This window comes from Meriones unguiculatus, chromosome 1, assembly GCF_030254825.1.
Source record: "Meriones unguiculatus strain TT.TT164.6M chromosome 1, Bangor_MerUng_6.1, whole genome shotgun sequence".
In the NCBI taxonomy this organism is placed as follows: Eukaryota; Metazoa; Chordata; class Mammalia; order Rodentia; family Muridae; genus Meriones; species Meriones unguiculatus.
This window is the reverse complement of record NC_083349.1, coordinates 192,739,168-192,766,834: the sequence shown is the minus strand read 5'-3', so window position 1 is coordinate 192,766,834 and position 27,667 is coordinate 192,739,168. Positions and strand designations below refer to the sequence as shown.

The 27,667-nt window shown below is 48.8% G+C and overlaps 1 protein-coding gene and 1 non-coding gene across 14 annotated transcripts; one reads left to right on the top strand and one right to left on the bottom strand.

Moving 5' to 3' along the window:
- Nucleotides 1-138: 138 nt before the first annotated feature.
- On the top strand, nt 139-27,634 carry Ppcdc (phosphopantothenoylcysteine decarboxylase). Of its 13 annotated transcripts, none has more exons than XM_060374583.1 (8): nt 164-296; nt 1,401-1,497; nt 2,733-2,796; nt 5,200-5,381; nt 20,164-20,259; nt 21,119-21,247; nt 25,632-25,800; nt 26,238-27,634. In XM_060374583.1, the coding sequence occupies exons 4-8, from the start codon at nt 5,247-5,249 to the stop codon at nt 26,321-26,323; spliced, it is 615 nt and encodes a 204-aa protein (XP_060230566.1). In that variant the 5' UTR covers nt 164-296; nt 1,401-1,497; nt 2,733-2,796; nt 5,200-5,246; the 3' UTR covers nt 26,324-27,634. The 13 variants fall into 13 exon arrangements, 12 of the variants coding, with proteins under 12 accessions (XP_060230572.1, XP_060230588.1, XP_060230562.1 ...); XM_060374586.1 differs by lacking the exon at nt 164-296 and adding an exon at nt 305-600; XM_060374589.1 differs by lacking the exon at nt 1,401-1,497 and having other exon boundaries at nt 139-201.
- On the bottom strand, nt 8,208-8,326 carry LOC132651064 (5S ribosomal RNA). Its single transcript, XR_009588978.1, has one exon. It is a non-coding gene; the product is annotated as a 5S ribosomal RNA (ribosomal RNA).
- Nucleotides 27,635-27,667: the final 33 nt, after the last annotated feature.

Genomic DNA, 27,667 nt, shown 5'->3' with positions numbered 1-27,667 from the left:
TGGCAGAGAATCACACAATTGGTCCTGAAGAACGCGCTAAAGATGTACAAAGCACTGGGCTCCCTGGTGACTACAACTCCCAGAAGGCAGAGAAGTAGACCACGACTCCCAGAAGGCCGTGCGATCACTAGCTTTCTCGCGAGCTATTTAGAGCCGGAAAGGTGCCTAGATACCGCGATATTTGGGGGCAGCCTGGAGCTGGTGAGCGGTGAAAGGGTGCCGACCGCTGTCTCTGGTTCCGTAGGGTGGTCGGTGGGAGACGCTCCAGTGGCGTCTGTGGGTCCGCTTGGGAATAGGTGTGTTAATGTGTGCAGTGTGGGGCGCGGGTGCGACCCCGATCTCAGAGTTTGGGGATCTGCCGCAGCACTTGTGCCCGTAGACGTCATGCGGCGCGATCCGGACACCCACACCTGACTCTTACCTTTGAAAAAACTGCAGCATAAGATGCCCACAAAAGATCCAGGAGCGTACCGAAATGCAAACCTCTTATTTAGTAAAATTTCATGTATTTCGGAAGAAGGGTGGCTGTCACAGCTTGCGTTGTCATAGGACAACTTGCATGACTCAACTCCACCACGAGTCCCGCGCTCAGGCTTGCCTGTAAGCTACCTTACTGAGCCAGCTTGCCTCGGAATGTATTTTAAAGTAATAAACTAGAGAAAGGAGAACCCTGGTGGTGTTTAGATGCTTAATTCCTAAACTTGCCGAGTGTCATTTAAAAATTAGAGTGAGGCAGTTTATGTCAGAAAGAAACTTCCACGTCACCGATGTTTGGAATATTAGAAACCAGAACTAGATAATGGGCAGGAGAGATTGCCAGCTTCAGGAAGTGATGGGTGCTTGGGAGCTGGGGTTTTCTGCTTCTTTCTAGCAGTTGGGAACCAGCAGGACATGTGTCCTCAAGAGAAGTCAGAATGCCAAGCCTTTTGACTATTCCCTGCCTTTCCTACCACAGAGAAAGGGGTTTAGGTGCTGGGTGGTGTGGGATACCCTTTTAATGTATCGTGGGTTTTTCCTGTAAGGTGGTCACACTTTCCTGCCTTTGTTTTTGTTTTTCTTCCGAGACAGGGTTTCTCTGTGTAGCCTTAGCTGTCCTGCACTCACTTTGTAGACCAGGCTAGTCTACAGATAATCTGCCTGCCTCTGCGTTCCCGAGTGCTGGGAATACAGGCGTGTGCCAACTGCCCCAGGCTCATGGCTACATTCTTGCCCATTTTGTTACAGGCAGATATTCATATTCATGAAACTTTACTGAACTTTGCCCTTGATTACACTGAAACATTCACACACTGAGTCCCCTTTCCCTGTTGTGTATATGTGTTCTCTTAAATTCTGTTTCCTCCCTCCTCCTCTCTTCCTTTCCCTTCTTTCTCCCCTGTCCCTTCTCTCTTTCTTGACAGATCTTACTGTGTAGGCCTGGCTAGCCGAGAACTCACTGTGTAGACCATTGATCTCAACTCCTGGAAATCTTCTATATTCCAAGTGCTGGAATTAAAGGCATGTGCCACCAAACCTTACTTTTTCTTGAAATATACATAAGAATAAGTGTAAGTTCTGTGGTTATAATAAATGTCAAGTAAAAATATGAAAAAGTTGGATTTTCTGCATATGTAGCTTAGAATAAAGACTAGTCTAGAGCTAGTTAGCTGTAGCCAGCACATATGTGTGTCTCCCTTGTACCTGGCTATGAGGTTGGAAAAAAAAATTAATCTGAAGTTCAAGGATGGCCAAGAGTAACTCAAGCTTGACTTTGGTGGAACAACATGATAAAATAAGCTTGTCTTTTTCATTTTTTTCTTCAGAGGGTCAGTAGTGGTGGGAGAGAATTAGATGTTATAATGTTCAGCTCCTGGATGCTTCTGGACAAGCATGTCAGGAATGCAGACATGTACAGCCTTGTCCCTGTTCTAACCAGTGAGCTTCATGGTTAGGATGGAGGGCAGTCCACCGGAGCCAAAGGAATTGTGCTGGAAAATTCATGCTCCAGAGCATCAGAAGGCACATCATTAACCAGATAGAAACACAAATATGAAGCATTTCCAAGGGTAGAAAAGTTTCTCTTGTTACTGTGTTTTAGAAGTTATGTTTGTTATGTAAGCAAAGGCTCTTCTGTCTTTCTGAAGGATAGAGAAAGTGCAGTTTTCTGGTGGTGGAATCACAGGACTCACAACCTTTCAGTCTTAACCTGCTTGTCCACTCTTTGCTGCTGCTCACAGTACCTGTCAGTGGCAGGTCCCAGGAAGTGAGGTGCTGCCTACAGTCACCCCTACTGTGTCAAGAAATAAATGTAAAAGTCTTTCATAGGACCTGGATGGAGGAATTTGATCTTGGAGAGTAAACAAACTCCTGCCAGCTGCCATTCTCCCTGGCATTCAGGTTGAACAGATTTGACCTTGCTTCCAAATGTGGGTTAAAGAATCTGGTTTCTGTATTCTCTCTCTTTTTCCCCTCTCTCCCTCCCTCCTTCCTTCCCTTCCTCTCTCCTTCTCTCTCCCTTTCTTTCTCTCTCCCTCCCTCCCTTCCTCCTAGAATAATGGCTTTGGTCCTGGCAAAGCTTGGTTAGCAGATCAAGTATTTTGGGTCACAGTGCTTGCTGTGGGGAGCAGTTGAAATGAGCCCTGCAGAGTCCTGCCTCCAGTTTAACCGACAGCTTTCTGTAATATAACCCTTAGGAATTTTATCTTCTTGAGGTTCAGGGACTGCAGAAATGAAATTGTGCTTCTGTTTTGCAGGACTCTTCCTGTTCTTGCATCATTTGACTGAAGTAGGGCAGGGTCAAGGTTTGAGGACTGACAGGTAAGTTTTCCTGAAAAATCAAGAATGTGCTTCTTGACAGGTGTGGTGGCCTTTGATCTCAGAGACAGAGGCAGATGGAGCTCTGTGAGTTTGAGGCCAGCCTGGTTTACAAAGTGAGTCTCAGACAGCTAGGGCTATACAGAGAAACCCTGTCTTGAAAAAACAAACCAAAAAAGGATGTGCTTCTCATGGAGCTGGTGTGATGGCTGCTCACAGCTACCCAGAACTCCAAGATGCCTCTGGCCTCCTAGAGCATCTGCACTCAAGTGCTCATGCTCACGTGCATACATAATTACAAATAAAATAATTAGGGGGGCTGGAGAGATGGCTCAGAGGTTAGGAGCACTGTGTGTGCTTCCAGAGATTCCGAGTTCTATTCCCAGCAACCACATGGTGGCTCACAACCATATGTAATGAGATCTGGTGCTGCCTTCTGGCCTGCAGGGACACATGCAGGCAGAACACTGTATACATAACAAATAAATAAATAAATAAATATTTAAAAATAATAAAATAATTAAAAACAAACCCCAAACATGTGTGTCTCACCTACTAATGATGTGCTCTGGGAGAAGCTGGTAGTAGGTCCCATGGTCAGATGTTAACAGTGCTCCCTAGATTTTTGGGTGGACGTATTTCTCTAACAGGCCTGGTTCTGGTTGAGGCCCTGAATTTTAGCAAAGATTTAAAGTACTAGGGGCAGACGAGGGGCAGGGCTTAGAGAGAAGGCTCAGTGATTAAGGGAGCATATACTTCTCTTGCAGAGGCCCTGGGTTCAATTCCCTAGACTCACCTAGTGCTCACAACCACCTGTAACTCCAATTTCAGAGGCTCTGACACTCTCTTCTGGCCTCTGGGCACTGTATACAGGTGATGCACAGACATACATGCAGTCAAAACACTCATACATATAAACAGTGAATAGATAAAGTACATCTTTAAGAAGTGCTAGCAAGAACTTGAGGGGTGGGAATTGTGGCCAGGGAACCAGTTTGTGCTTAACCAACATCACCTCAGCTTTTACAGATATATGCCTAAACGTTACAGGAAAATGCCAGAGAGGCCCCTGTGGGTACCCAGGCATGGAGGGAGCTTGAGCTACTGCATTATCTGTCCATGGCTGAAAATGACCTTTTGAAGGCATCTTCTGGGATTTTCTATCTTGTAGAGAGTCTTTTACCACTGTCTTTTGCATTGACTCAGGTTGTACTGAAGGAGGTTTCAGAAATCATCTGTTTATATGTTTTTTGTATGAGCACAGAGTTTTGGGGAGGGAATGACCCTGGCCTAGGATCATACAACAGGTCAGGAGTACAACCTTGACAGGACCCAGGACTGCCGCTTCCCAGGGCACGCATCTGTCCAGTGCACCGTTTATTCACTGAACAGATACTCAGGACTGTGGTCGTGAGGGGAGTGGTGAGTGGTGGTTAATATTGAGGGAGATTGCTGTTAGCGGACACTGAGACATAAACTGAGTGAGAAATCATCAGAAAGGTTCGGTCTAAAAAGGGCCATCCCAAACTCCTCCATAGAGTCCCTAAAAGCAGCAGCTCTGTCTTCCCCAGTTTTCTGCCCAGAGTTTGGTCCTCGGGGACTGGCTGATGGAGTGAGGTGTGCTGGTGCAGTGAGTTAGAGGTTTTGATGTTTGCATCAGCCACAGCGTCACAAGCACTTGCCAGAGGGAGAGCCCAGCCAGCTGCCCCTGTGGAGTGGCCTACTGCTTTCTGTCTGCCTCTTAGTTTGGTGCTCACACTGGCCCACAAGGATGGGACGGGGCTACAGGGGCTCTAGAAGCAATGTTCTTGCCTGTGGTTCCACATCACTCACATCTCTTGCCCTCATTTTCTTTCTATCCTCTTCACTAGTCAGCCAGGCACATCGCAGTAACTCCCCAGTCTCTACCAGCAGCCACGGGCCTCTCCACACATCACCAGCCCCACTCTCATCTTTCTCATATCAAAGCACCAGGTTCTCACCGCTACTGACATTCTGACGTCGATCTGACTGCAGCCTGGCCCTTCCTAACCTCCTCACAACTCTTCAGCTTCTCTCTTAACCCAGGCTGCTCCCCACACCTGCCATTCTCTTTCAGACCTCTTCACTGTGCAGGGTTATTCCGTTTGAAATCATTTCCTCCTGTCTGAAAAAGTGCTCATCTTGCAGGATTGAGCCTGAATGACACCTTTATGTGTCGTCATTAGTCACTGGACAGTCACGGCACAGGTACGGCCCTTACAGCATTGTATGGAGAGGAGGCCTGACTTGCCCATCATACTGTGTGCACTCAGAACCTGGGACTGTTGACACCCACAGCAGCCCCAGCGTCTAGACAGTCTAGGGCACACCACAAACTCTTGTATGACTGTATGAATGAAGAGGATGCCCTTTATTCTGTTTTAGATTGAAACCCAGGATTTCTAGGCTCCCAGAAAGCCACCAGACACCACATGGAAGCGAGGGCCCCACGCCCAGCCGCCATACCTTCGGTAGAGAGAGCATTTCATGTTCTTGTGGGTGTCACTGGAAGCGTCGCTGCCCTGAAGCTGCCTCTTCTGGTAGCAAAGCTTCTGGACCTTCCTGGGGTGAGTACCCTCTCAAGACAAGCATAGTGTCTTCTGGCACTGGGGAGTCATTGCTCCCTGGGCAGCTCATTTCTGCAGCACATGGGATGTTATTTTCCTCAGTCCTGCTGTGTATGGAAGGAAATCTCTATTGTGCTGGTGTGCGGGGCGCACAGGAGATGGACTAATGTACAAAATAAGCAGATGCTAGATTAAATGGACAGTGTGGGCAGAGCATGAGAAGACAGGGAGAGAGCACCATGAATGGAGAGTGTGGATCCCATACACTGACCCTGAGGATCCCTGAAGTCCTAGTGTAGAAAAGTGGCCCAGAGAAGGGCAGAGGCTTTGGCACCCCATGATCTCCTGTCCCCACTTTCATTCCTCTCTGAACTCTCCACCCCTGTTAGACACTTTGCTTTTCCTGTCAGACACATTGAGAGCCTGAGAACTGTTCATTACCTCTACTTCTTTCAAACCTAGTTGCCTCTGGTGTACAAAGATACTCTTGAAGCCACTACTGAGTGGTGGACTAGGAGCTTTTCACTCTGTTCCTGGCCAGGCCACCTCGACTTTGACAAGTTTTATATATTAGGATTGAGGAGCAGAAATTCAAAGACGAAGATATCATCAGCTCTAGCAGGTATAGACCACTTCCTCAGAATCCTCGGTGGGTCCATGTATCCTCCTGCTGTACTTGTGTTCCACCTAATGACCATTGCTTTGGGTTGGGGCTTGCATATAATTGCCTTTCTCTTCACCTTTCAAGTCTATACAAACCCTCAACTCACCTTTCCTGCTTGTCCCAGCCTGGATGGTTTTGTTTCCTTTTAAACTCATTTGAGATAGGACCATAGGCTGCGTTGGGCACTGCTTGTGTTAATCCAACACTAGTTTTGTGGGGCATACGTTAAGACACCAAGGTTTCTTTTCTGCCTTGTGTCTGCACAGCCCCTGTGGTGGAGTCGCCTAGGTGGTTGTATCTTGCATGTCCAGCAGAGTGCGCTCCTCTCACACAGATGACCAATGTGGGTCCTTCCAGTGAGGGGACTGGAAAGGCTGTCTTCTTTACTTTCTACCAACTTCTACCCAGAATGTTACCTTCTCTCTCTAAGCCCTTCCCTCCCCCAAGGCTGAACTAAGTGAAGATGCCAGCCGCAGACAGGAGCAGGGAGGCTCCCGTGATGGCCCTCGCTTCATGTGCTCCAGGGCTGTTGGTGGCAACAGGTCAGCTAAAGCTCGGAGGGAAGGAGGCCTGGACGGAGGTGGTGAACGGGGTCCGTCACCACCCCCCAGGGAGAGGAACTCAGATAGTTCCTTTTCCCATCGCCCCAGAGCAAGTGAGTTTCCGGGTAGGAGGATGGGGGTAGGGAGTCCTATCCCAGGAAACAGATGGGCAGCCTCAGTGCACAAGGGAATGGCAACCCTACCACTTCCTCCCGCCCACGCATGTGTGGGGTGTGAGCAAAGGACTGCCTGCAGGGTGGTGGCTCCGCCTACCCCCAGCTTTTTTAGCCTGGCCCCTGGGAGGGAGGACAGGCGGTGTCTGGAACAGGCCTTGGCCCACTGTTTCTCTGTCCGAGGTTGGAGCTCAGGTGAGGCAGCCAGAGGCCTCCTCGCTTGACTCTTAAGAGCCTGCCTTTACAGTAGGAATGATTCCTCCTGCCATCCCCCTGGCGTGGAGGGGGAGGGCAGATGACACAGTTTGACAGCAACTTGGCACGGAGTTTGGCACGTGGAAGCTCTTAACGGTGTGCGCTTCCTGTCTGGCACGTCTCCTCTGCTGTATGTCACCGCCTTTGGGCCACCACATGGCTTGAGGTGTTGAGGCTGTTGAGACAGCAACCTGGGAAAAGCCCCTGGAACTGCAACTCCTTTGTGCACATGAGGGTCCCCATGGCTTCATCCTGAAGATGAAGCTACCAATCCTAGCTTTGCCCTGTAAGGCTGTGTGAGGGGTTGGTAACCAGGGGAGGCCCCTAGTTTGTCTGAGGGTCACTTCCCTCCCTTCGCAGCCCTCCTTCCCCAGTTCCTTTCCTGGGAGTACTGAGTTTCCCAAATGGAGTCTTGGTCGCTTGGAGCAACCAACTCCACCTCTTTTCTAAGTTCATCATTCGTGCACACAAGGTTCCCCCCTCCCCCCCGGTTCTCTTGAGGACAGTCAGCTTATGAGTAGTCAGTAAGCATCTGGGTGTGGGTTGCAGGCCATTCGACATGCACACCTGCTGTGCCAGCACGCACAGGCGTCCTGGGAGAGCCGCCGACCTTACTTGGCCTTGGTTTTTGTTTAAAGCTGTGCTGTGCAGGGAAGGCAAGTCCGTCCTGAGAGTCCCTGCTGTTAGAAGGTTCTAGATGGGAGGGCAAAAGGGACCAGGACAAAGTTCATCAGGAGATTGTTGTGCAACGCTGTAATTGTCGTGGGCTTGGACAGCAGTTTCATGAGGTTGTCACCTCAGTTTTTGTACCGTGGTGGGCAGTCTGGCTTGAAGATTTCAGACCAGTGTGGTGGGAACAAGACAGACAACCATAGTTGCTTTTCAGGGCCAGTGGCAGCCGGGCTGAGAGGCAAAGGGAAGATCCACCATAGGGGGAGTTGTGGTAGTCCTTGGGTTTACAGAGAGATAGGTTTTAGCACGTCTGTCAGGACACCTAGGGATCAAAATGAGAAAGGAGGACCTTGCTCATGGGCAGTATGAAGTAAATTCTGTTTTTCCGGACAGTTTGTCAATATAGAGAAAAAGTTTAAATGCTCATAGCCTTTGTTTCACTCAGAATTAAATTCTGTGGTTGCAAAAGTTCACGAGTGTTAGGATCAGTAAGCAGGCACTTCTACAGCCAGCTCCAAGAAACCTACAGCACCCGGTATTCCCGGGCGGTCTCCCATCCAAGTACTAACCAGGCCCGACCCTGCTTAGCTTCCGAGATCAGACGAGGTCGGGCGCGTTCAGGGTGGCATGGCCGTAAGCTTACTGATCCCAACAACGAGGATGTACGAGGATGCTCATTATAGCACTGTTGATGATTTCAAAACAAAACGAAATCAAACTGGAAGTCCAACAGTACAGCGCACACTCACGCAACCTCTCGGGCTACTTGCAGTGGTTTGGAACAATGAAGCGATCCGTTCCTACGGGTGTGGGGCATTCCTAAGGATGCTACCAAACTTCAGGGCACAGTCTGTGCCCCAGGAAGCCAGGTTCAGCCAGCTCTCCTCAACAAGCCAATTAGAACAACAACAACAAAACAAAACCCAAACTTAATAGTATAAAGGGAAAAAGGAAGATTTATTCAGTGTGGCCACGTTGGGAAGAGGGGTAAAGAGCTCCCCTTCTCCCCAAAGCTGTCTTCAGGGTCTTGAGGTGAAATTTCTGTTTAAACAGGACTTGAGGTTTGTGGGTCTAGGCAGTCCGGGCTAAAGCGCCAGCCCACCCGCAGTTGATATCGTCTCACTAGGGGTCGTGTCCCCCCCACCCACCCCCCCCCATGGCCCAGGCTTTAAGCTTTCTCTTCTCCCAGCATGAGCTTCCGGGAGTTCGGGAGTTCGGTCACTTAGGGTCTACTGTTTGAATAGTCTGATAGCCAAAATAAGTATCCCTTCACAATATCTTAATCCCTGCCAGGCCTGGTACAGGGGCAGAAGTGAAGTAAACCACAGTGCAGATGGCAGCATCCACAGACGGTAGCCGGCAACTGAGAATGGTTTTTAAACACATTTTCTTCAGTGCTAAGAACCAACCCCACAATGGTCTCATGTACTCCGGATGAGCACCCAGCTACTAAACTGCATTTCAAGCCTCGGTTTTTACATTTTAAAATAGTTAATAGTCTTAAAAAAAATAATATTTTGTGGCTTATAAAAGTGGCAGGATGGTGGCACATGCGCTTAAGCCTAGCATTTGGGAGGCAGAGGCAACTGGATCTCTGTGAGTTCAAGGCCAGCCTGGTCTATATAGTGAGGTCCAGGCAAGCCGGGATCATACAGTGAGATTCATTCTCAAACAAACGAAGATGATAGGGATGGTTTGGGACGTGGTTCAGTTGGTTGAGGACTTGCCCACCACGCACAGACATCTAGCTTCATCCTCCAGCACCACGTAAACCTGGCACCCCTCTGTAATCTCCGTACTCAGGAAGCAGAGGCTGGAGGATCAGAAAGGCAAGGTCGTTTTCAGCTACAGAGCAAGTTTGAGGCCAGCCTGGGCTATGTGAAACCTTCAGAGGGGCTGGAGAGATGGTGAAGAACCAACCTGTTTCCATCTTAGGCTTAAAACCCTTTTTATAGTAAAGACAAACTAGGGTCATTCCTGTCTATGATTAAATCTATGTCTTGAGAATTGGGCTACACCCCACCTGTAACCTTAACTACAAATGGTTCTGGACTGCCTGTTCCAGGAATGGCAACCCTGTCTTTGTTTCAAAAGGGTTGCCATGGGTACCTTGTATAACTGCCTGTTGTTATGCCCACCTTGCTTTGTTTCAGGAGCCCAGGTAGGACTAACTTGTTCCGCTCATGTTCTGCTCCTGTAACCCCACCTGTTGGGAATCCCGTATCCCGAGCTATAGAAACCTTATCTTTCTCCAATCCAAGGTTGACCTCTCAAACCCTGCCTTAGGGGAGGTGCCACCAACCGGCCGGGAGGTCAGGGCAAAGTCCGACTCAGGGTCCTTGGAAGATCTCAGGAGGGAAGGATTCGGCGCGACAGACAACACAGACTCAGTGAGTTCTTATGCTGCTGCAAAACTTTACTGTTTCAGTAGTCAATTTATACAGTCAGAAAAAACCATTAAGAGGAATTTGTAAGAGTGCCAAGATAGGTGGCCACGTAGTACAGATAGTCATCAAACATAACTTCTAAGAAAAGACCATAAAAAGGTCAAAGGTTCAACTAAAAAAGGCTGATATTATCATAACAATTGTGATCAATTAACCTTGCTTAAACCCTGATCAAGACCATAGCGGGACAAGTTCCAGATCGTTAGGCTCAGTATAGACATTCTTATGCTAATCTTGCCTTTGATTCCAAACGTTCTCAAAATGTTCTTTTCAGGCTTCATAACTTTTACAGACATCTGCCTCTGCTTTCCATCCCCTGTTCCTTTTACGCCATGTACTATCATAAGGTTCACTAACTGCATCAGCTACTTGGAACAGAATACGTTCCTATCCTGGGAAGATAAAGTAAAGCTTGTGTATACGAATAAAACAAAGGCTGCTTTAATTAATTTGCCCATGATGATTTGGGTCTTTTTCCTCTCATCTTCGGGGTTAACAATGGCTCAGTGGTTAAGAGGGCATGCTGTAGTGGGGCACGGTGGCACACCCCTCTAATCCCAGCCCTCGGGGAGGCAGAAGCAGGCGGGTCTCTGTGAGTTCGAGGACAGCCTGGTCTACAGAGCGAGTCCAGGACAGCCAAGGCTACACAGAGAGGCCCTGCCTCAAAACAACAACAACGAAAAAGATTGCATATGGCTTTCCCAGAGTACCTGAGTTTGCTTCCTAGCACCCATGTTGCGTGACTCACAACAGCCTGGAACTTCAGCTCCTGAGGATCCAATCAAACCTCTGTGACTCCCCATACTCACATGTCCATGTGCACGTGTGTGTGTGTGTGTGTGCTTCTGCACACATGCATGTACACACACACACACACACACACTTAGGAATTAAAACTTTGAAAAGGAAATATTTCAAGATGGCGCAGTAAATGAAGGCCCTTGCTGCCCAACAATGCAAGATGCTCCTTCCACCTGGTATAAAGGTGGAAGGAAAGAACCGACTCTGTTATGTCCTCTGACCACCATGAGTACCACGGCACATCCCCACCCCCAATAATAATAAAGAAACGATTTCAATGACAGGGAGTTTGCATCAAGATCCATGATATTTCATGCATATACCAGTCTCTGCATTGCCTGCGGCTGCCTCTGAGCTCAGTCTTTGACCATCACCGAAAACATTCGTTGGCTCTTAATATAAAACATGATGTCCTTGCATGTTTACATATTTAAGACTTTCTGCAGTTTTCCCTCCTTTGGAGGCAGTTGTGGAAGGAGATAGGTTTCATTTTGTGTCGTATTCTAAGTTTTTGCTTTCTAACCTTTGTGTGTACTTGTATTTTTTAAGACAGTGAAGTTTGAGGTGGGGTATGTTATGGAAAATTCTTACCTTGCCCAAGGCCCCTCTGTGAGTAAGGTGGCAGAACTACGCTGGTTTCCTGATTCTTGTCATTGAGTGAGCTTGGGGAGCACAGGTCTTGACCATGGGTTTTCTCTACTTAATTGTGGGCTAGCCTCCACCTGTCTGCTCTGTAGAGGGGATTGTACATACCACACTTCCCTAATGTGCACTGCCCTCTGCTTGTCCTTTTTCTGGTTTTTTGGGTTTTTTTTTGGGGGGGGTGTTCAATTTTGTTTTTTGGAGACAGAGTTTCTCTGTGTAGCCCTGGCTGCCCTGGAACTCACTCTGTAGACAGGCTGGCCTTGAACACAGAGATCCACCTGCTTCTGTGTCCCAAGTGCTGAGATCAAAGGTGTGTGCCACTACCACCTGGCCAGCCACTCTCCGTTCTCCGTGTAACAGTTAGGGTTACACATGCTACAGCACCCTAAAATGGGCTAGCTTCTGCCTGTCTTGCTCTATAGTCAGGGTTACGCATGCCATAACTCCCTGCCTGGCTAGGCTCTGGTTGAGGGCTTTGGCCCCCATGGCCTGTGTACGGTAAGCTTGATAAATGAGTGTTGAACCATCTCTCCTTATGAGAGAGCAGCATCCTCATGCGGGGCTTTGGACTACTGCTGTGGACATCAGCAGTCTTTTCCGAGACCGCATCTGCCGTTCTCATCCCTGGCTTAGTGTCAGCTTGTCTGATCACTGGCCTATAGGTACAGATTTATAATATACCGGTATTAATATTGATTGACCCAGTGTCAGGGTCCTTTACTGCATGTGCCAGCCGAGAGTCCCCATTCTAACGCTCTGACTCATTGTCTTATCACAGGATCAGTACATGGAAGATGTGGTTTGAGTGAGCATTCCCCGACTCTAAGGCATTAGCATACCTGTCCACAGTTGGTGGTGCTGTTTGGACAGTTTAGGAGGTGTGGTCTTGCCGGAGGAAGCATGTCACTGTGGGCAGGCTTTGAGTATTCAGAGACTCACATCATTCTGTTTGCTACCTCTGCTTCCTGCCTGTGGTTTAGTGTAAGATAATGAACTCTCAGTTTGCTACTCCAGTTGCCTGCCTGCTCTCTTCCCCAAAGCAATGGTGATGGACTCTTGTCCCTCTGGAGCCGTAAGCCCAAACAAAGCCTTCCTTCTCTAAGTTGCCTTGGTCTCGGTGGTTTATTACAGCAGTAGAGAAGTGACCAATCCAGCAAATGTTTCCTCTTTGAAGTCCCTTGCTCCCGTGGGGACATCATCATGTGCAGGGCTAGGGACTGCAGGCACTCAGTGGCCATCTGTAACTGGTGGTGGCCTTGAACACAGAGATCCACCTGCTTCTGTGTCCCAGGTGCTGAGATCAAAGGTGTTTGATCAAAGGTTGCTTTCTAACCTTTGTGTGTACTTGTATTTTTTAAGACAGTGAAGTTTGAGGTGGGGTATGTTATGGAAAATTCTTACCCAAGGCCCCTGGACACTGGACAGAACTGGCAAAATGTTTCCACCATGACCGCAAGTTCTTACCAGATAATGTTGCTGGTTGGAGAGCATTGAACAATGTCCAGAGACAAGTCTTGGTTGTCATAACCAGGGATGGTGGCAATGCCCCTAACTTCTAGTAGAGAAGAGGGACGGAAATGGAGACCCTGGTCATGGGATTGTCATGCTCAGACTGTGAAGTATTCCTATACAGGTTTCTTGCCATAGCCTGGACCAGACTAGAGGCCTAAAGTAGAGGTGGAGATATCACTGAGAATTCTGTTTCCATTTCCACCTGTGTCCACCCCCCAACTTTTCAGGATCCCCAGATTCCAGATTCAACAGAGAAAAGGAAACCAGCCTTGTGAGCTGGTTTCAGGAAGGAATCTCTATAAATGCTAGGCACAATGCAGACAGCTTATGCAATCTGTCTGGCCAGGCTTCCGTCACATCACACAAAGTACAGGTTAAAAATACTCGATACAAAACCTAATCTTAAGAGGGATCTCTGTAGGGGACTAAGACAGTGCTGACTTTCAGGAGTTATGCAGTGTGGGGGCGAAGATTTTAATGCCCGGCTCTATTCCACTAGGACCCACAAGAATTTCAGAGAAAGCACAGAGGGTTCCTGCTCTCAGGGCATATTCTGCCCTGCCAGGACTCCATGGGATTTATTGCCTGATGTGAATGAATAGTCTATAGTGTGTGTGTGTGTGTGTGTGTGTGTGCACATGTGCACACGCGCGTGCGTGCATGCACCCGCGTGCTTGCATGTACTGGAATGCTGATCCAGGGCCCACCCACCCAACCCTTGGCTCTTAGGACCTCTTGGCTAAGTGAATGAAGATGAAAGAACAAACCCCACAGGGTCGATGAGTCAGATCAAGTGGCATCCCTTTAAAACCAGAAAAACTAGCCTGGGCTTGCCGATAGCGCTGAGGCTGGGGAAGGACATGGGGAAGGCCCTGCCTGTCATCTGCTCTTCTCGGTACTCCTTAGGTGAGTACATTGCCCCAGGAGGCTCCCCAGCAGTGTGGTTGTATGCCCTGGGAGGGTAGCCAGAGTGTGGACTGGCTACGAGGTAGAGTAAAATCTTGAAGGAAAAGTCTTAGAGTTGTTGCTTAGGGTAGGAGGCCCTGGATGAGACCTTTATTGGATATCTTCCTAGAGCACCTGGAGATGCTGTCAGGCTGTTTATAACCAGTGAAAGCTCCTGCTAGAAAGGGGCCGTTCTTGTTGGGGATGTAGCTCAATTGGTAGAGTACATCCCCACAACCACATAAAATATGAGTGATGGTACAACTCTGTAATTCTAGCTCTCAGGAGGATTAAAAATTCAAGGTCATACTTGCCTATATAGGAAGCACAGGCCAGAACTTAGACTCTCCCCCCCCCCCCAAGGGTACATTCTTGGTTCTTTATCCCTCTTTCTCTCCCCCTAGCATGTGGGCCTTGTGGAAGGTCTCTTGTCCTCAACTGAATCAGTGTCTTTGGGGGCTCCTGATGGTGGTACAGGCGGAGGGTAGGCCAGGAGAAACAGCAGGATTAAGATTTTAGGAGCTGCCGTAGACCAGGCAAACAGTGAGCCAACTCTGGTGAGTGAGGGAGTTTATGAGAAAACTATGAAGGATCCCACACCCGGATGGGGCCTTGAGTAGTCGCACAGGTGAGGAGTCTGTGGCGTTCTTGCTGATTGCCAACCGTGCGTACGCTGGTGGAGGTCATGGCTGTGCTTAGGGCTGTGGCATTCTGTGTTGTTGCCTTGGTTTCTCTCCCCTTCCTTGCTCTGACTCACTCTCTCGGGGTCCCCACCACCATGCTCCTTTTTCTCTCCCACTGTCTCTGTCTCTTCTCTCTCTACCCTTAGGCCCTAACTCCTCTCCCTTTTCCTTCCCCCAAATAAATCTCTTCTTATCATATCCATTGAGTGCATAGCATTTTAAAAATATATCCTAACACCCCCCCCCCAGATTTTCATTGAATTATTATTATTGTAAGCTTTTCATTGAATTATTTTCTTTTGTAAAATTTTTAAGATTTGTTTTTTGGCTTTTTGAGACAGTCTCACTATGTAGCCTTGGCTGGTCAGGAACTCGTAAAGTAGATCAGCCTGGCCTTGATCTCTCAAAGATTGTACTGCCTCTGCTCCCCAAGTTCTAGGTTTAAAGATGTGAGCCACCATGCCCAGCTGCACTGAATCCTTTTTTTTTTTTTACTTTTTATTGATTTCCTGAGAATTTCATATTATATACCCCAATCCCACTCATCTCCCCATCCCTTCATAGCCTCCTTTCACCCTTGCAACCTCTGCAAGCTCTCCTCAAAGGAAACAAAACAAGGTAGAATTAAATTTTTTTTTTTTTTTTTTTTTTGTCGTAGAAGCTGCAGTGTGTCGCAGTGCGTCACATGGTGCATCCTTTCTCCCTCACTTCTCCACTTGCAAATGCTCACTGCGATGAGTCATTAACCTACCTCGAGGACTCTGGTCTCTGCCACGCCATCTATACTGGATCCCTCACAGGGACTCCTCTTGGAGGCCCTGCCCTGTGTCATGGAGATCCTGCTGCTTGGATCTGCAGGATCAGCCCTTTCATGGCTCCAGCAGATAGATGAGGTAGAAGTTGGGGTGGGCCATCTCTAGACCCTGGATTGGGCGTGGGAGGCAGCGGAGCTGGCCAGCCCACCTGCTCTCCTGCACCTGCACCACTAGGCGTGCTCTCCCATACCGCCCCGGCTAGCTCCCTCAGTGCCTCAGCTGGCAGGAGGCTGAATCAGCTCTCATGTCTTCAGGTTGGCTTACCTGCGCCTTTGCTACCAGGGCCAGCCCTACTGTGCTGCCCAAGTGAGGTGCAGGGCCTATTCTCCCAAGCGCTGCAGCCAGTGAGGGGTGGGGACGGCTCTCTGCTCCCGCAACCTCCAGGTCAGCTCACCTGCCTGCTTCAGGCAAGCGGGTGGAGCATGGCAGACAAGGAGTGAGGCCAGCTCTCCCAGGCTCATGCCCTCTGGGCTGACTCAATAACACCCTGCCACCAGGGTCTGCTTTACTGTGCTGCCCAGGTGGGATGCACTGAATTTTTTTATTTCACTATAATTTAAATTTTCCAGAGGTTTTTTTGTTTGTTTGTTTTGTTTTTTGTTTGTTTTTTTCTCCCTGAATAGATCTTAAAAAAAAAAAAAAAAAAGTATTATGGGGGCTGGAGAGATGGCTCATTAGTTAAGACACTGGCTGTTCTTACAAAAGATATGGGTTCAATTCTCAGCACATACATGGATTGCCCATGCCTGTTTGTAATTCCAGTCCTAGGGAGTCTGATTTTCTAGCCTTTGAAGGCACTACACACACATGGTATCTGGATATACATGTACGCAAAACACCCATACACATAAAAAGAAAAAAAATAGCACTATGTTCTGTTTCTTGGGTATATTCCTCAACTCTGAGTTTTCGCCCTGCATTGTCGGTGAGTTTCTGTTTTCTGTTTAGTTGTTTAATCTTGTTCTATGACCTGGAGGGTTTACTTCAAATGTCTTATGTTCTTTGGCTGCACCTATTTGGCTGTGAAAAGCTGGTTGGAAATTTCTTTCCATTGCCAAGACTCAGCTAGGAATGAAAGGTTCTGCTAGGGTCCTTTAGAATTGAATACATCAAAATTTCTTTCTCTGCTATACTCTGAGTTTTCCAGAAAAGCCCCCAGAGGTCTCCTGCCTGTTAACATAATGTTGAGGGCTCAGTTCCTGGGCATTTTGTAGGTGCACTTCTAGCCCAGGACTGTTTGGCCTATTTAACCTCTCAAATGGCTGCTGAGTAGGAGGAGAGTGCAAATGTCTGGCTGCTAGGTTGGGATGGAGGCCAGGAGGCTTTACTTGCCCTGCAGATGGTGGACCAGTCCTGTATTCAGCTCCACTTCCTGCCTGCCCTCCAAGGTGCCCTGCTCCTCTGGTCCCTGAGCTGTCTCCCCTCTTTCCTCTGGTCTTGTTCTCAGCAATGTTGTGGGTCTTGGTATTTACATCTACGAATGTTTCCTTCCACTTTAATTTTCCAAAAGTATCTTGACAAGTCTTAACTGCTGTTATTTCCCTCTGTTCCTGAGAGTTTAATTACTTAGCTGAAAGCTTACTTACTTACTTAATTTATTTATTTATTTATTTATTTTTGAGGCACGGTTTCACCGTGTAGCCTTGGCTGTCCTAGACTGCTTTGTAAACCAGGCTGGCCTTGAACTCAGAGAGATTCACCTGCCTCTGGCTCCTGAGTGCTGGGATTAAAGGTGTGTGCCACCCACGCCTGGCCGAAAGCTTACTTTAATATTATTTTATTTACAGTATTGGATATCAAACAAAGGGCTCATACATGCTAGGCAAACACTTTGCAACTGAACTACACTGCCAGTCCCTTTCCATCTTATTTTCAGACAGAGTTTTACTAAGTTCCCAAGGGGACTTCTTGGCTCCTGCCGCACCCTCCTGAAAAGCTGGAGTTATGGGCGTGTGCCGCTGCTCCCAGCTTGAATGAGAATGTGATTTTTTAAATTTTATTTATGTTGTGTGTATGTACGTACAGCATATATTTGGAGAGCAGAGGGACAACTTGAGGGAGGTGGTCCTTTTTTTCCACAATTGGATTCCAAGGATAGAACTCAGGTCTGGGTTTAGTGGCGAGTACCTTTACCCACAGAGCCCTCCCACCAGCCCAGAATATTTGTATCTTCATCAGCAGTGTAGGTTATTGTGTGTTTCTGTTTCTCATATTTGGGCTTGATCCTGCAATCTGTTTCCATGTTGGAAATTGGGCCCATGGCTTCTACTACTGAGCCTTCTCTAATCCCTTCTTTCCTCAGTCCCCCATCCTTTTTTTGTTTTTTGTTTTTTTTTTTTTTTTTTTCTTGAGACAGCCTCACATATCCCTGAATGGCCTTGAACTCTGTATCACTATTTTGCCAAAAGTACCCTGAATTTCTGATCTTCTGTCTCCACCTCCTGAGAGGAGGGATTATGGGTGGATGCCAACATGCCTGGTTTTATGCAGTGTGGGGATCAAACTTAGGGCTTTGTGCAGGCATCAGCTGAGCTACATCCCATCCTCTCTGGTTTGCAGAGAATCTCACTGTGTAGCCCAGGCTGGCCCTAAACTCATACCCCCCCCCCCGCCTTTGCCTTTTGAGTGCTGAGACTGCGGGTTTACGCCACCACACATGGCTGCTTCTGTTCTTTTATTTAGTACTTTCTATCTGTCATGCCTTCTCTCTGCTGCCTTTTCTTTTCTTCCCTTTGTTGTGTAGACTGAATTTTCTTCTCCTACTTGGGAAATTATGCATGACTGAGTTCATGCATCATTCCTCTCATAGTATAGTAACTTATTGAGCCTTTCATTATCCTGTGTCTTTGCCATGAGAGTGTGAAGACCCGTGGTGTGCTCTCCCTTTCTTTTGCCTTGGAGGGTCCAGGTTACGCTCCACGGCTGGGATCTGTGGAGGGACAGGGCAGCCGTGTTCCTCTGCCATTGCTCAGAACTGGCGAGCTTGTTCATGGTGTCTTAGAGCCTCGGTTCTCAGTGATGGTTCGGCTTAAAGCAGCAGCTATCACCTTCCTAATGCTGTGGTCCTTTAATACAGTTCCTCATGTCTTGGTGACCCCAACCATAAAATTACTTTGTTGCTACTTCATAACTATAATTTTGCTACTATTAAGAACTGTATTGTAAATATCTGATGTACACACAGGCTGAGGTGACCCCTGTGAAAGGGTCATTACACCCCAAAGGAGTCCTGACCCACAGGCTGAGAACCACCAGTGTAAAGATACCTAAAAACATCCCCTTTTGTGGGGGAATAGGGATGAGAAGTACGGGAAGTGAGACAGGAGGAACAGCTCAGTTCCCAGCAGTTCCCGGAACCTTAGACCCGCAGCTACCCCCAGTCCTCTCTGAGTCTGCTCTCTCCGGAGCTGTGCAGAGCATGGCGCCCTGCTCTGTGCATCAGGGAGACGCCCAAGGGCAGGAGTGGCGGCTAGAGGCACTTGCCCTGACTACACCACGTTCTGTTTTGTTTTTGTTTTTTGAGAAAGGGCTTCTCTGTGTAGCCCTGGCTGTCCTGGACTCATTTTGTAGCAGGCTGGGCCAACCTGCTGAGATCCGCCCGCCTCTGCCTCCCCGAGCGCTGGGCTCACAGGTGTGCGCCACTGTGCCTGGCTTGTCACCATGTTCTTATCAAGCAAGAATGTGGATTCAGCAGTATTGGAGCTTTTAGTGTTTCTCAGCAGCCAGGAAACTGAATTTCCTGTGTGAGCTCTTCCAGTGTATACATTGACTAAAACTGCTTACAACTGTCCAGGCTGTATGGCTGGCTCTGGTCAGACACTACAGCCTTTGCTCACAGCCCTGGTTGTCAACAGATGCTTTCTGTCACCATTGACTGGCCTTCCTCCTGGACAAATGTCCTTTTCTGACTCAATGGTTTCTCCTAAGGTGTGGCTTTCTACACCCTTCCTTTCCCAGTGACTTCCTCCTGGGCTGTTTTTCTAGGCCCCGTTTTGTCACTCAGGTTAAACACCCTCCTTGTTTGCATCAGTGCTTTCTCAATAATTGAGGGATGAGGACACTCATTCACACAGAGCTTATCTTTCCAAGGCCTGTCTTCAGTCTGAGGCCCCCTCCCACACCCAGGCCTCAATTCTGGAAGTAGGTGAGGGGACTCTACTCTCTCACTGGAGCATGGATACGGACACAGTCTGCACGCGCCAGCTGTCGGTGCCTTGGCCTGTATAACGAGCAAGCTGTTGGCATAGAACTGGGTCCTGTGAGTCTCCTAGGCTGGCTCTTCTTGCCTATGGTAGGCTTGAGTTCCCTGCCACCGTCTGCCTTCCACTGCCTCAACTGCCCCAGTGACACGAGGCTGCTACTTTATATACCGGAGGCAGTTAGTGAGTCAGTTCTTAGCAGCCCCTATTTAGGGAAGTGAAATGTGTGCACCTGGCAGGGCCTGACCTTTGAGTGACAGCGGAAGTAGCTGTGTAAACATGAGGTCCATTGCTAAGGGGAAGTCCTGTCACTACCAGGCTGTGAGGAGAGTATCTGCCTTCACCGGACCTCATGTGGCCGCTACACTTGTGGGTCTAGTAACTTTTTTTTCCCTCTCTTCTCCCTTCCCTGCACTTTCTTGGTGACAGCTGGAAGTCACAGTCGTAACAACGGAGAGAGCCAAACACTTCTATAACCCTCAGGATGTTCCTGTCACCCTCTACAGTGACGCTGATGAGTGGGAGGTCAGTGCTGGGCCCATTGCTTTTATTGCAATGGGAGCTGTCTTCCTTGCAGCCTATGGTCCTGGCTGCTGGAGCACACAGCCTGGGCTCAAGTTGGTGGTCAGGACCATCTGGGTAGAGGCAATGAGGAAAACATCTGTCTAGCTTCTGGCCCGTGGGAGGCCTGTAGTCCCGCCTTCCTTAGGCAGAACTCAGCTTTGGCTCAGTGCCCTGGGGTTGAGTGTCCTTGTACTTATCTGGGCTGATGAAACCACAGAGGAGCTCTGTTCCCACCACCCTTATCCACGTGGCTCTCAGCGTCAAGGCTGTCCAGAGTGCCTCACTTCCCACGGCTGCTGGCCCGGTCTCTGCCCTCCTGCAGGGGGGGGTGGGGGGGGGGCTGCCAGCCGACTTACCAGGCACGGAGTGTGGGCCACATAGAGCTGCCCTGCCAGGCGTTTTAAAACATTCTCAGCCTTGAACATTTCTGGCTGGCCTCTCCTCCCCTCCCCCCCTTCATTTCTCACTGCCCCAGAGCCCTTCTCCTGGCTTAGACAACCCAAGCATCCGCCTCAAGCAGACAGGCCAGGAGTTCCCTGCCAGATGTCAGTTCTCTTGAAAACCAAACCATAAAGGGAATAAGCTCAGAGAGACAAGGAGCGTTTGTTTCCTCGGGCCTGGTTTCTGTCAAGCTGCTGGCTCCATGGCCAATGCTTGCCAGCTTTGCTGTGAGCGGGGACAGTGGAAGACTTTGAGGAGAGCTAGGTGGTTTCCTTGGATTTCTCAACTTATTGTACCTGGCCTATTTGGCTGCCATCCCCTCCCTACACACAGACTGAGAGTAACTGGGTTGATGACCCCCATTTCTTCCCTTTGACAGATGTGGAAGCGGCGCTCTGACCCAGTTCTCCACATTGACCTGCGGAGGTGGGCTGACCTCATGCTAGTGGCTCCCCTTGATGCCAACACTCTGGGGAAGGTGGCCAGTGGCATCTGTGACAACTTACTTGTGAGTGACTCCTGTGTCTGTCCTCTCCAACTTTGCTCCCGGTTTGCTGAGCTGAAGGTTTCATTGTCCAAGGAAATCTCTTACTCTGGGGTGCAGGTTGCTGAGCCCCCTGTTACTGTGGGGTGCAGTTTGTCAAGTAGCCCCTCTGCCCCGTCTCTATAGCCAGGAGGGTGAAGATCTGGGTCTGCTGAATCAGTTGGCCTTACTGGCGCTGTCTGGGAGTGACCACTTCTCTCGCCCTCAGTGGCCAGCCAGGTGCTCAGGCCCCGCTTCCATCGTCCTTTTCCACAGGATGCCCTCCACATGCACCTCCATAGATTCCCTTGCCTTTACTACTTCCTCGGCAGTTCTGCCTTCCCACCAGAATCTAGGCATGCATAGGACTACTCTGAGAGGGTGTTTACTTCCATGTGCATCTCATAGACTTATTTCTCCATAGTCAATTTGGCTCCAAAGCTAAGACCCAGTTTTCCCATCTATCAGGGAAAGCTTGGAGACAAAGGGGAAAAACCGAGTGAGAAGTGATTGCTTCTGAGACCTCTTGGGAGCTGATCCCTTAAGGAGCATCTGCCTTTGTTTATGTGATCATACTGGAAAGGTCTTACGGTCACCCCTCCCTCTGCTTCTTGACCTTTTACCTTCTGTGTTCTGGAGGCTTATACTGAGGACACAGGGAGTGCTTGATTTGGAGAGAGAGATTTGTGATCTCCCATGCAGGCAGGAGGAAAGCATTCCATGGTGAGTACTGTAGTCTTAAATGGCCCCATCAGTCTTTGGAGCCTGCTTGGTGCTAGGCATTAAGTAGGCATTTAATAATACTGCTTGTATGTAGTAGGAAGTAATTTTCTTTCATAAATATTTTTTGTTTAAATTTACGTTTGTGTGTGTGCGTGCCTGTGTGTATGTGTGTGTGTGAATGCAGGCTTGTCTCAGCTTTGGCATTCCTCTTACCTGTGTGTTCGGAATGCTGCCATTACAGGTGTATGTCACTACCCTCAGCTCATTTTTAGAGTTAAAATGGTAAAGAAGTGGAGATTGAATATGCATCAGGAGATTTGGGACATCACATATGAAATCAATGCCCTCTTATCTGAGCCTGGTGACATAAGCCTATGATCCTGGCAACTTGAAAGGCTGAGGCAGGAGGATCAAAAGTTCTCTAAAGAAAACGTAAAAAGAAGGCTGGAGATAGAGCTCAGTGGCAAGTGCTTGTGTAGTGAGTGGGAAACACTGGGTTCACTCGACCCCCAGGACTACATTATATAAAAGAAAAGTGCATGCTAATATCTTCTTTGCTTGTTAGGAGGCTCTTAGCTTTTCTTCTGTTCTGCTAATGACCTAAGCACCATTAGGCTAAGAGCAGAGGGTGGGAGGAGCACCGCCCTGCCGCTGTGGCCAGGAGCAGACTGGGTAGGACAGAGAAGCAGAGCTGGGTGTTGCATGGTCCTGACTGCCCAGTAGGACTGGGACAGCACAGCAGGGCACCGAATCAGGGAAGGGAGGTACTCAGCCATGTACCCCAAAATGCCTGTGTTCCTCCTACCTTCTGAGCACCGAGGTCTCCCCTCCTTGTTGTTGATATTTTTATTATATGCACAGCACCCCATTCTTAATATAGTCTTTAGCTGAGCTGGAGAGATGCCCCAGAGGTTAAGAGCACCTGCTGCTCTTCCAGAGGACCTAGGTTTGATTCCCAGCACCCGCGTGGCAGCTCACAACTGTCTGTAGCTCCAGTCCCAGGGGATCTGACACCTTCTTTTAGCCTTGCTGGGCACCAGGCACACATGTGATGATGCACAGACATTCATGCAGTCTAAATACCCACACATATCAAACAAATATAATCCATCTCATGTGGACCAGCAGGCCTTGAAATCCTGATCTTTTTGCTTTTCCCTTCTCCTTCCTGAGTGATGAGATCACAGGCATGGCCTGAGCGCCTGGGTTTTTTTCTTCCAGGCTGCTACACTCCTATCTTTGAGATTCTCTTCTTCAGAATTGGCTGGACAGTGGAACCTGTTCCCCAAACTAACCATTTGCCTCAAATAGTTTCACCTGAAGACAGATGTCTGAGACAATTGCCAGTGTTACATTTTGAGCTGTAAGCTGCCTTGGGTGGGGGGGCACCCCTCCTCAGTCAGTGTCTTCTTAGAGCCCTGAAAGAAAGCCCAGCCCGCTCTCTCTTCCCTGTCTCCAGTGTTGGAAGGAGCTGAGGAGCATTGTGCTAGATGTTGCCCTGCATTCTTTCCTTCCAGGCCAAGGGCCTGGGATGGCTGTCTCCATCTGCTCTGGTCTCTCATCAGATCAGAAAGAGGGGGTGACTCCCCAAGGTTGCCAGTCTGGCTCAGTGCTAGTCTCTGGACTGGTATCCAGCATCTGCCCTGTTTGAGAGGGTTCCCAAGGGCAAGGTTGAGGTGCTGAGCATGGTGCCAGCCATTTTGCTGTGGGAGCCAGTGTCTTCTCCCCTTCCTACCGCTAGTTGCTTCAGAGGAGCTGTGGTTTATCCAGGAAGCACTGAGCTTTGAGTCAGATGGTGGGGAAGCAGCCCTGCCGAGGGCAGACGGTTGGCTTTTGCTGTGGTCAGTGTGCTCTGCTTTGAGGGTGCTTAGAGCCAAGCCCAGCCTCTTCCTGATGCCACCCATTTTCACGGGTCCTTTCTAGGTTTACTTACGACTCCTGCAAAAGCAGTAGGTGGTACAGAGCCAAGAAGTGTGACTGAAATTGTCCAGTCAAAGCCAGGTTTTTGTTTTGTGAGGAGTTGGTGTGAAACCAACACTGGTGTCTGGGATGATGCAAACAATCAGATTCTGAAGCTGCTTGCTGCCCCAGGAGAGGGTAAGGGCTCTGAGGGACAGGCGCGGCTCTGGCCTGTTTGTCACATTGTTCTCTACACTCTTCCTCCTTTCCCAAGTGGACTGTATTTCTGAGGAGGGGTGTCACAGTTGCTGTCTGCCCAGGGGCTTTCAGGAGCAGGTGCCCGGTATTGTCAAAGCACAGAAAGCCTGTTTCTTTGGCGGTAGTGCCTGGCCTCCCCAGCCTGCGCCTGGGGAATATAGGAGCCGTTGTTGTGGAGCCCGTGCTCAGTGCCTTGCTCTCAGCTAAGAGCTTCGTAAGCCTTTTCCTCTTTGCTGGAATCTGGGGGTCCCACCTCTAATGCCGTCACTTAGGAAAGCTAGGGACTGAGGGTTAAAGCCAGCTGTTTCATCGCCAGTTCAGAGACCGGCCTGGGCTACGGGAGACTCTGCCCCCCAAAACTGCTGCCATACTACCATCCGAAGCATTCACGTTCTTTTTTTTTTTTTTTTTCATTTTAAATTTAATTTTATTTTTGGAGACAACATCTGTGTTGCCCTTGTTGGCCTGGAACTTGATATGTAGAGCAGACTATGCAGAGAAACCAGCATGCCTCTGCCTTCTAAGGATTAAAGGAGTATGCTTCCAGGCTCAACTTTTTCTTTAAAAAAAAAAAAATTATATTATTTATTTATTTAATATTTATTCCAGACTAGCCCTGAACTTGAGATTCTCTTGTCTTAGCCTCTAGAGGGCTGTGATTACAGACGTCTGTCACTACATCTAGCATCAACCATGCTTTGATTTCAAGCTTGTATAATTTCAGAGTTTATAACCTTAACACTCCGAGCTAGAAAATAGGAAGGAAGGGAGGGAGGCTCTGAATTGATAAGCCGTTTCACAGCTGCTCTGCTGTATGACCTGGTGGTATGGTCTGGCTTTGGGAGGTAGGGAGGCTGCCCAGTCCAATGGATGGTTGTACAGGACTGTATTTGTTTCTGTGTGATCTTGGACAGCTGTTTTTCTCTCAGGGAGCTGCAGTTTGCCCATCTGTGAGCAAGGGACAGTACCTTCCTTGCAGGCTTATAGTAAGGGTTCTTGAGATAAGGGATGAGAAAAGGTATCGTGCTGGATGGTTTTGTTCTGAGGGTTTAGTTGACCTAGAAGTAGAGCTGTTGCTGAGTAGAACATGAACAGTCTGTTTCCTAGCTTTCCAGTGAGGAGAGCTAGGAAGCTGGCTTCCTCCCTCCAACCCCCACCTGGATTACTGCCCTGCAGTTATAAGACTTAGGCTGGTGGGCATGGAGATTGCAATAGGATGGAGGCCTGTTGGAGGTATCCGGGTCACTGTGGGTGCTAATTGGTATCTCCTGTGTCTAGGACCAAGCCAGAGCCTGAGTGGAGATGATGGGGGAGGAAGAGACAACTTCCCCTTGCCCCACGAATGCAATAACACTTCTCTGTAGATGGGTGACATCCAGTCATCGCTAGCCAACAGCTGCTCTGATGATGAGGATAGTAGGGAGGATTTGGGAGGACTGAGAAGGGTTGGTAGGTAGGACATCAGCACCTCTCCCCCGCTTCTTCACAGACTTGTGTTATCCGGGCCTGGGACCTCAGCAAGCCCCTACTCTTCTGCCCTGCCATGAACACCGCCATGTGGGAGCACCCTCTCACTGCACGGCAGGTGGGCCAGCTCAAGTCCTTTGGCTACGTGGAGATTCCCTGTGTGAGCAAGAAGCTGGTGTGTGGAGACCAAGGTGGGCTTCCTGGCATACTCAACCCAGGGCTGTAGAAGGGGCTCTGCTTTGGGGTCATCTCTGGGTTCTGTGGTCCAGTAGTTCTCTGGCGCATTGTAACCTTGGACAGAACTATTTTCTGATCTCAGCTCTCTCATCTGGAAATGGGTAGAGTGTTAATTCTTGTTTCTCAGGATTGTTAGGCCAAAGTGAGACGATACGTATGAAGTGACGGGTAGAGCCCCTGGCAATAGAACAAATGCTGTTCATGGAATGATTCCGGGGGCCTGTCCTGGGCCATCTTGGAAGGGATATGATGGATCTAGGTCAGGCAGAGCTGGACTTGGGCTCCCCGGGTTTAGGACGTGGGTGGAGTGCACAGGGGATGTGAGTGGTAGCCACAGGCAAGGTTAGCTCATATGTTGTGGCTCTCAGCGACAGACGAACTTCGCTTCCAGGTCTCGGCGCCATGGCTGAGGTGGAGACCATTGTGGATAAAGTAAAAGAAGTGCTCTTCCAGCATGGTGGTGTCCGGCAGGGTTGATCTGGGCTTTCTGTCGTGCTGTCCCTGCACCCAGTGAGTTCAGCCCAAGCTGCTGAAGAGGAACATCAGCACACCATGATGAGCTTGTGTTTGCTGAGGAGAGGCTGGACTGAGTCTTCTCAGAGTTTCTGGGGGCTAACCCTGTTCAAGCTAAACAGGACCACAGACCCATGTCCTGCCTTCTTTCAATGAGCAAATGTCTGCTTCCCAGAGGCCCTCCCAGTTTTTCTTGGGATAGTCCCAGTAAACTAGGTAAACTTGCTGCTCCTTGAAGTTTAATTGAATGACTGAGGGACCTCCTGCCTGGGAATTGCTTTTAGAAATATCATGGCTGAGTCTGGCCACAGTGGCTCATAGCTGTGGTACTAGCACTTGGAGTGCTGGGACAGGATTGCCATAACTTTGAAGTTGGCTTGAGCTATATGGCAAGCCGATCTGTGAGTCTGACAGCCTATTTCAAAACAAAAGCGACAAGAGGGAACACCATAGCTCAAGCTCCCTGGCACAGCAGCTCTTGGACGGGCACTGGAAGCTCCCCTTCTTTGGTCCTACACAGAGTCAAGAAGTCTGTGAGGTGGCAAGACTCTGGGACAGGAGTAGTTCTGGGAAATAAAGAAAAGTGATCTTTTAAGAGAGTCTGTCCTTCTTTACATCCTGTCTATGGCCTCAGAGGTTGGGGGCCATGGCCAAGTGAGGCTGACTGACTAGCACTCCCACACTCCTAGGCAACATGGGTGATTAAGCACAGAGCTGTCATAGCAAACAGCTCAGATTCGAGTCTCAGCTCTACCCCGTTCCGGCTACGGACCTTGACTGACCCTCGCTTTCCCATCTGTGTGATCATTATTCCATAGTGGAACTATCGAGAGGCATGAGGTATATGTGAAAAGTACATTTGTCTCTTACACCCACAGGGGATACATTGCTGGGTTCCCAGCAAACTCCTGGAGCCACAGTATAGAACTCTACATGTATGATGTCTTCCTATATGTATAAAACCTATTGCAAACTTTGACTTATAAATTAGGCTCAGTAAGAGGTTAGCAACAATAACAAAATAGAACAGTGATTCACTTTTTTTTGCATAATAAACTATTTTCCATGCTGAAAGAAATAGAACAATTAAAAATATAACAGGGGCTGGCAAGATGGCTCAGTGTGCAAAGGTGTCACCTCGGGATGGACAGGGCGGAAGTGAGAGCCGACTTGTGAAAGTTGGCCTCTGACCCCCGCTCTCAGCTGCGACAACTACCATTTGTACATGCACACATGCAAAATAAATACAATAAAATTTCAAATGCTATTGCAAAACCTGTGTGAACATGGTCTCTTAACAGCTTCAAC

What these genes read in the sequence shown, in the direction of transcription:
- Ppcdc (XM_060374566.1), top strand. Translation starts at nt 6,509, where the DNA reads ATGCCAGCCGCAGACAGGAGCAGGGAGGCTCCCGTGATGGCCCTCGCT. An exon ending in GTGACGCTGATGAGTGGGAG is followed by an intron (nt 20,260 to 21,118) that starts GTCAGTGCTGGG and finishes TCCCTTTGACAG; the next exon opens with ATGTGGAAGCGGCGCTCTGA. An exon ending in GCATCTGTGACAACTTACTT is followed by an intron (nt 21,248 to 25,631) that starts GTGAGTGACTCC and finishes GCTTCTTCACAG; the next exon opens with ACTTGTGTTATCCGGGCCTG.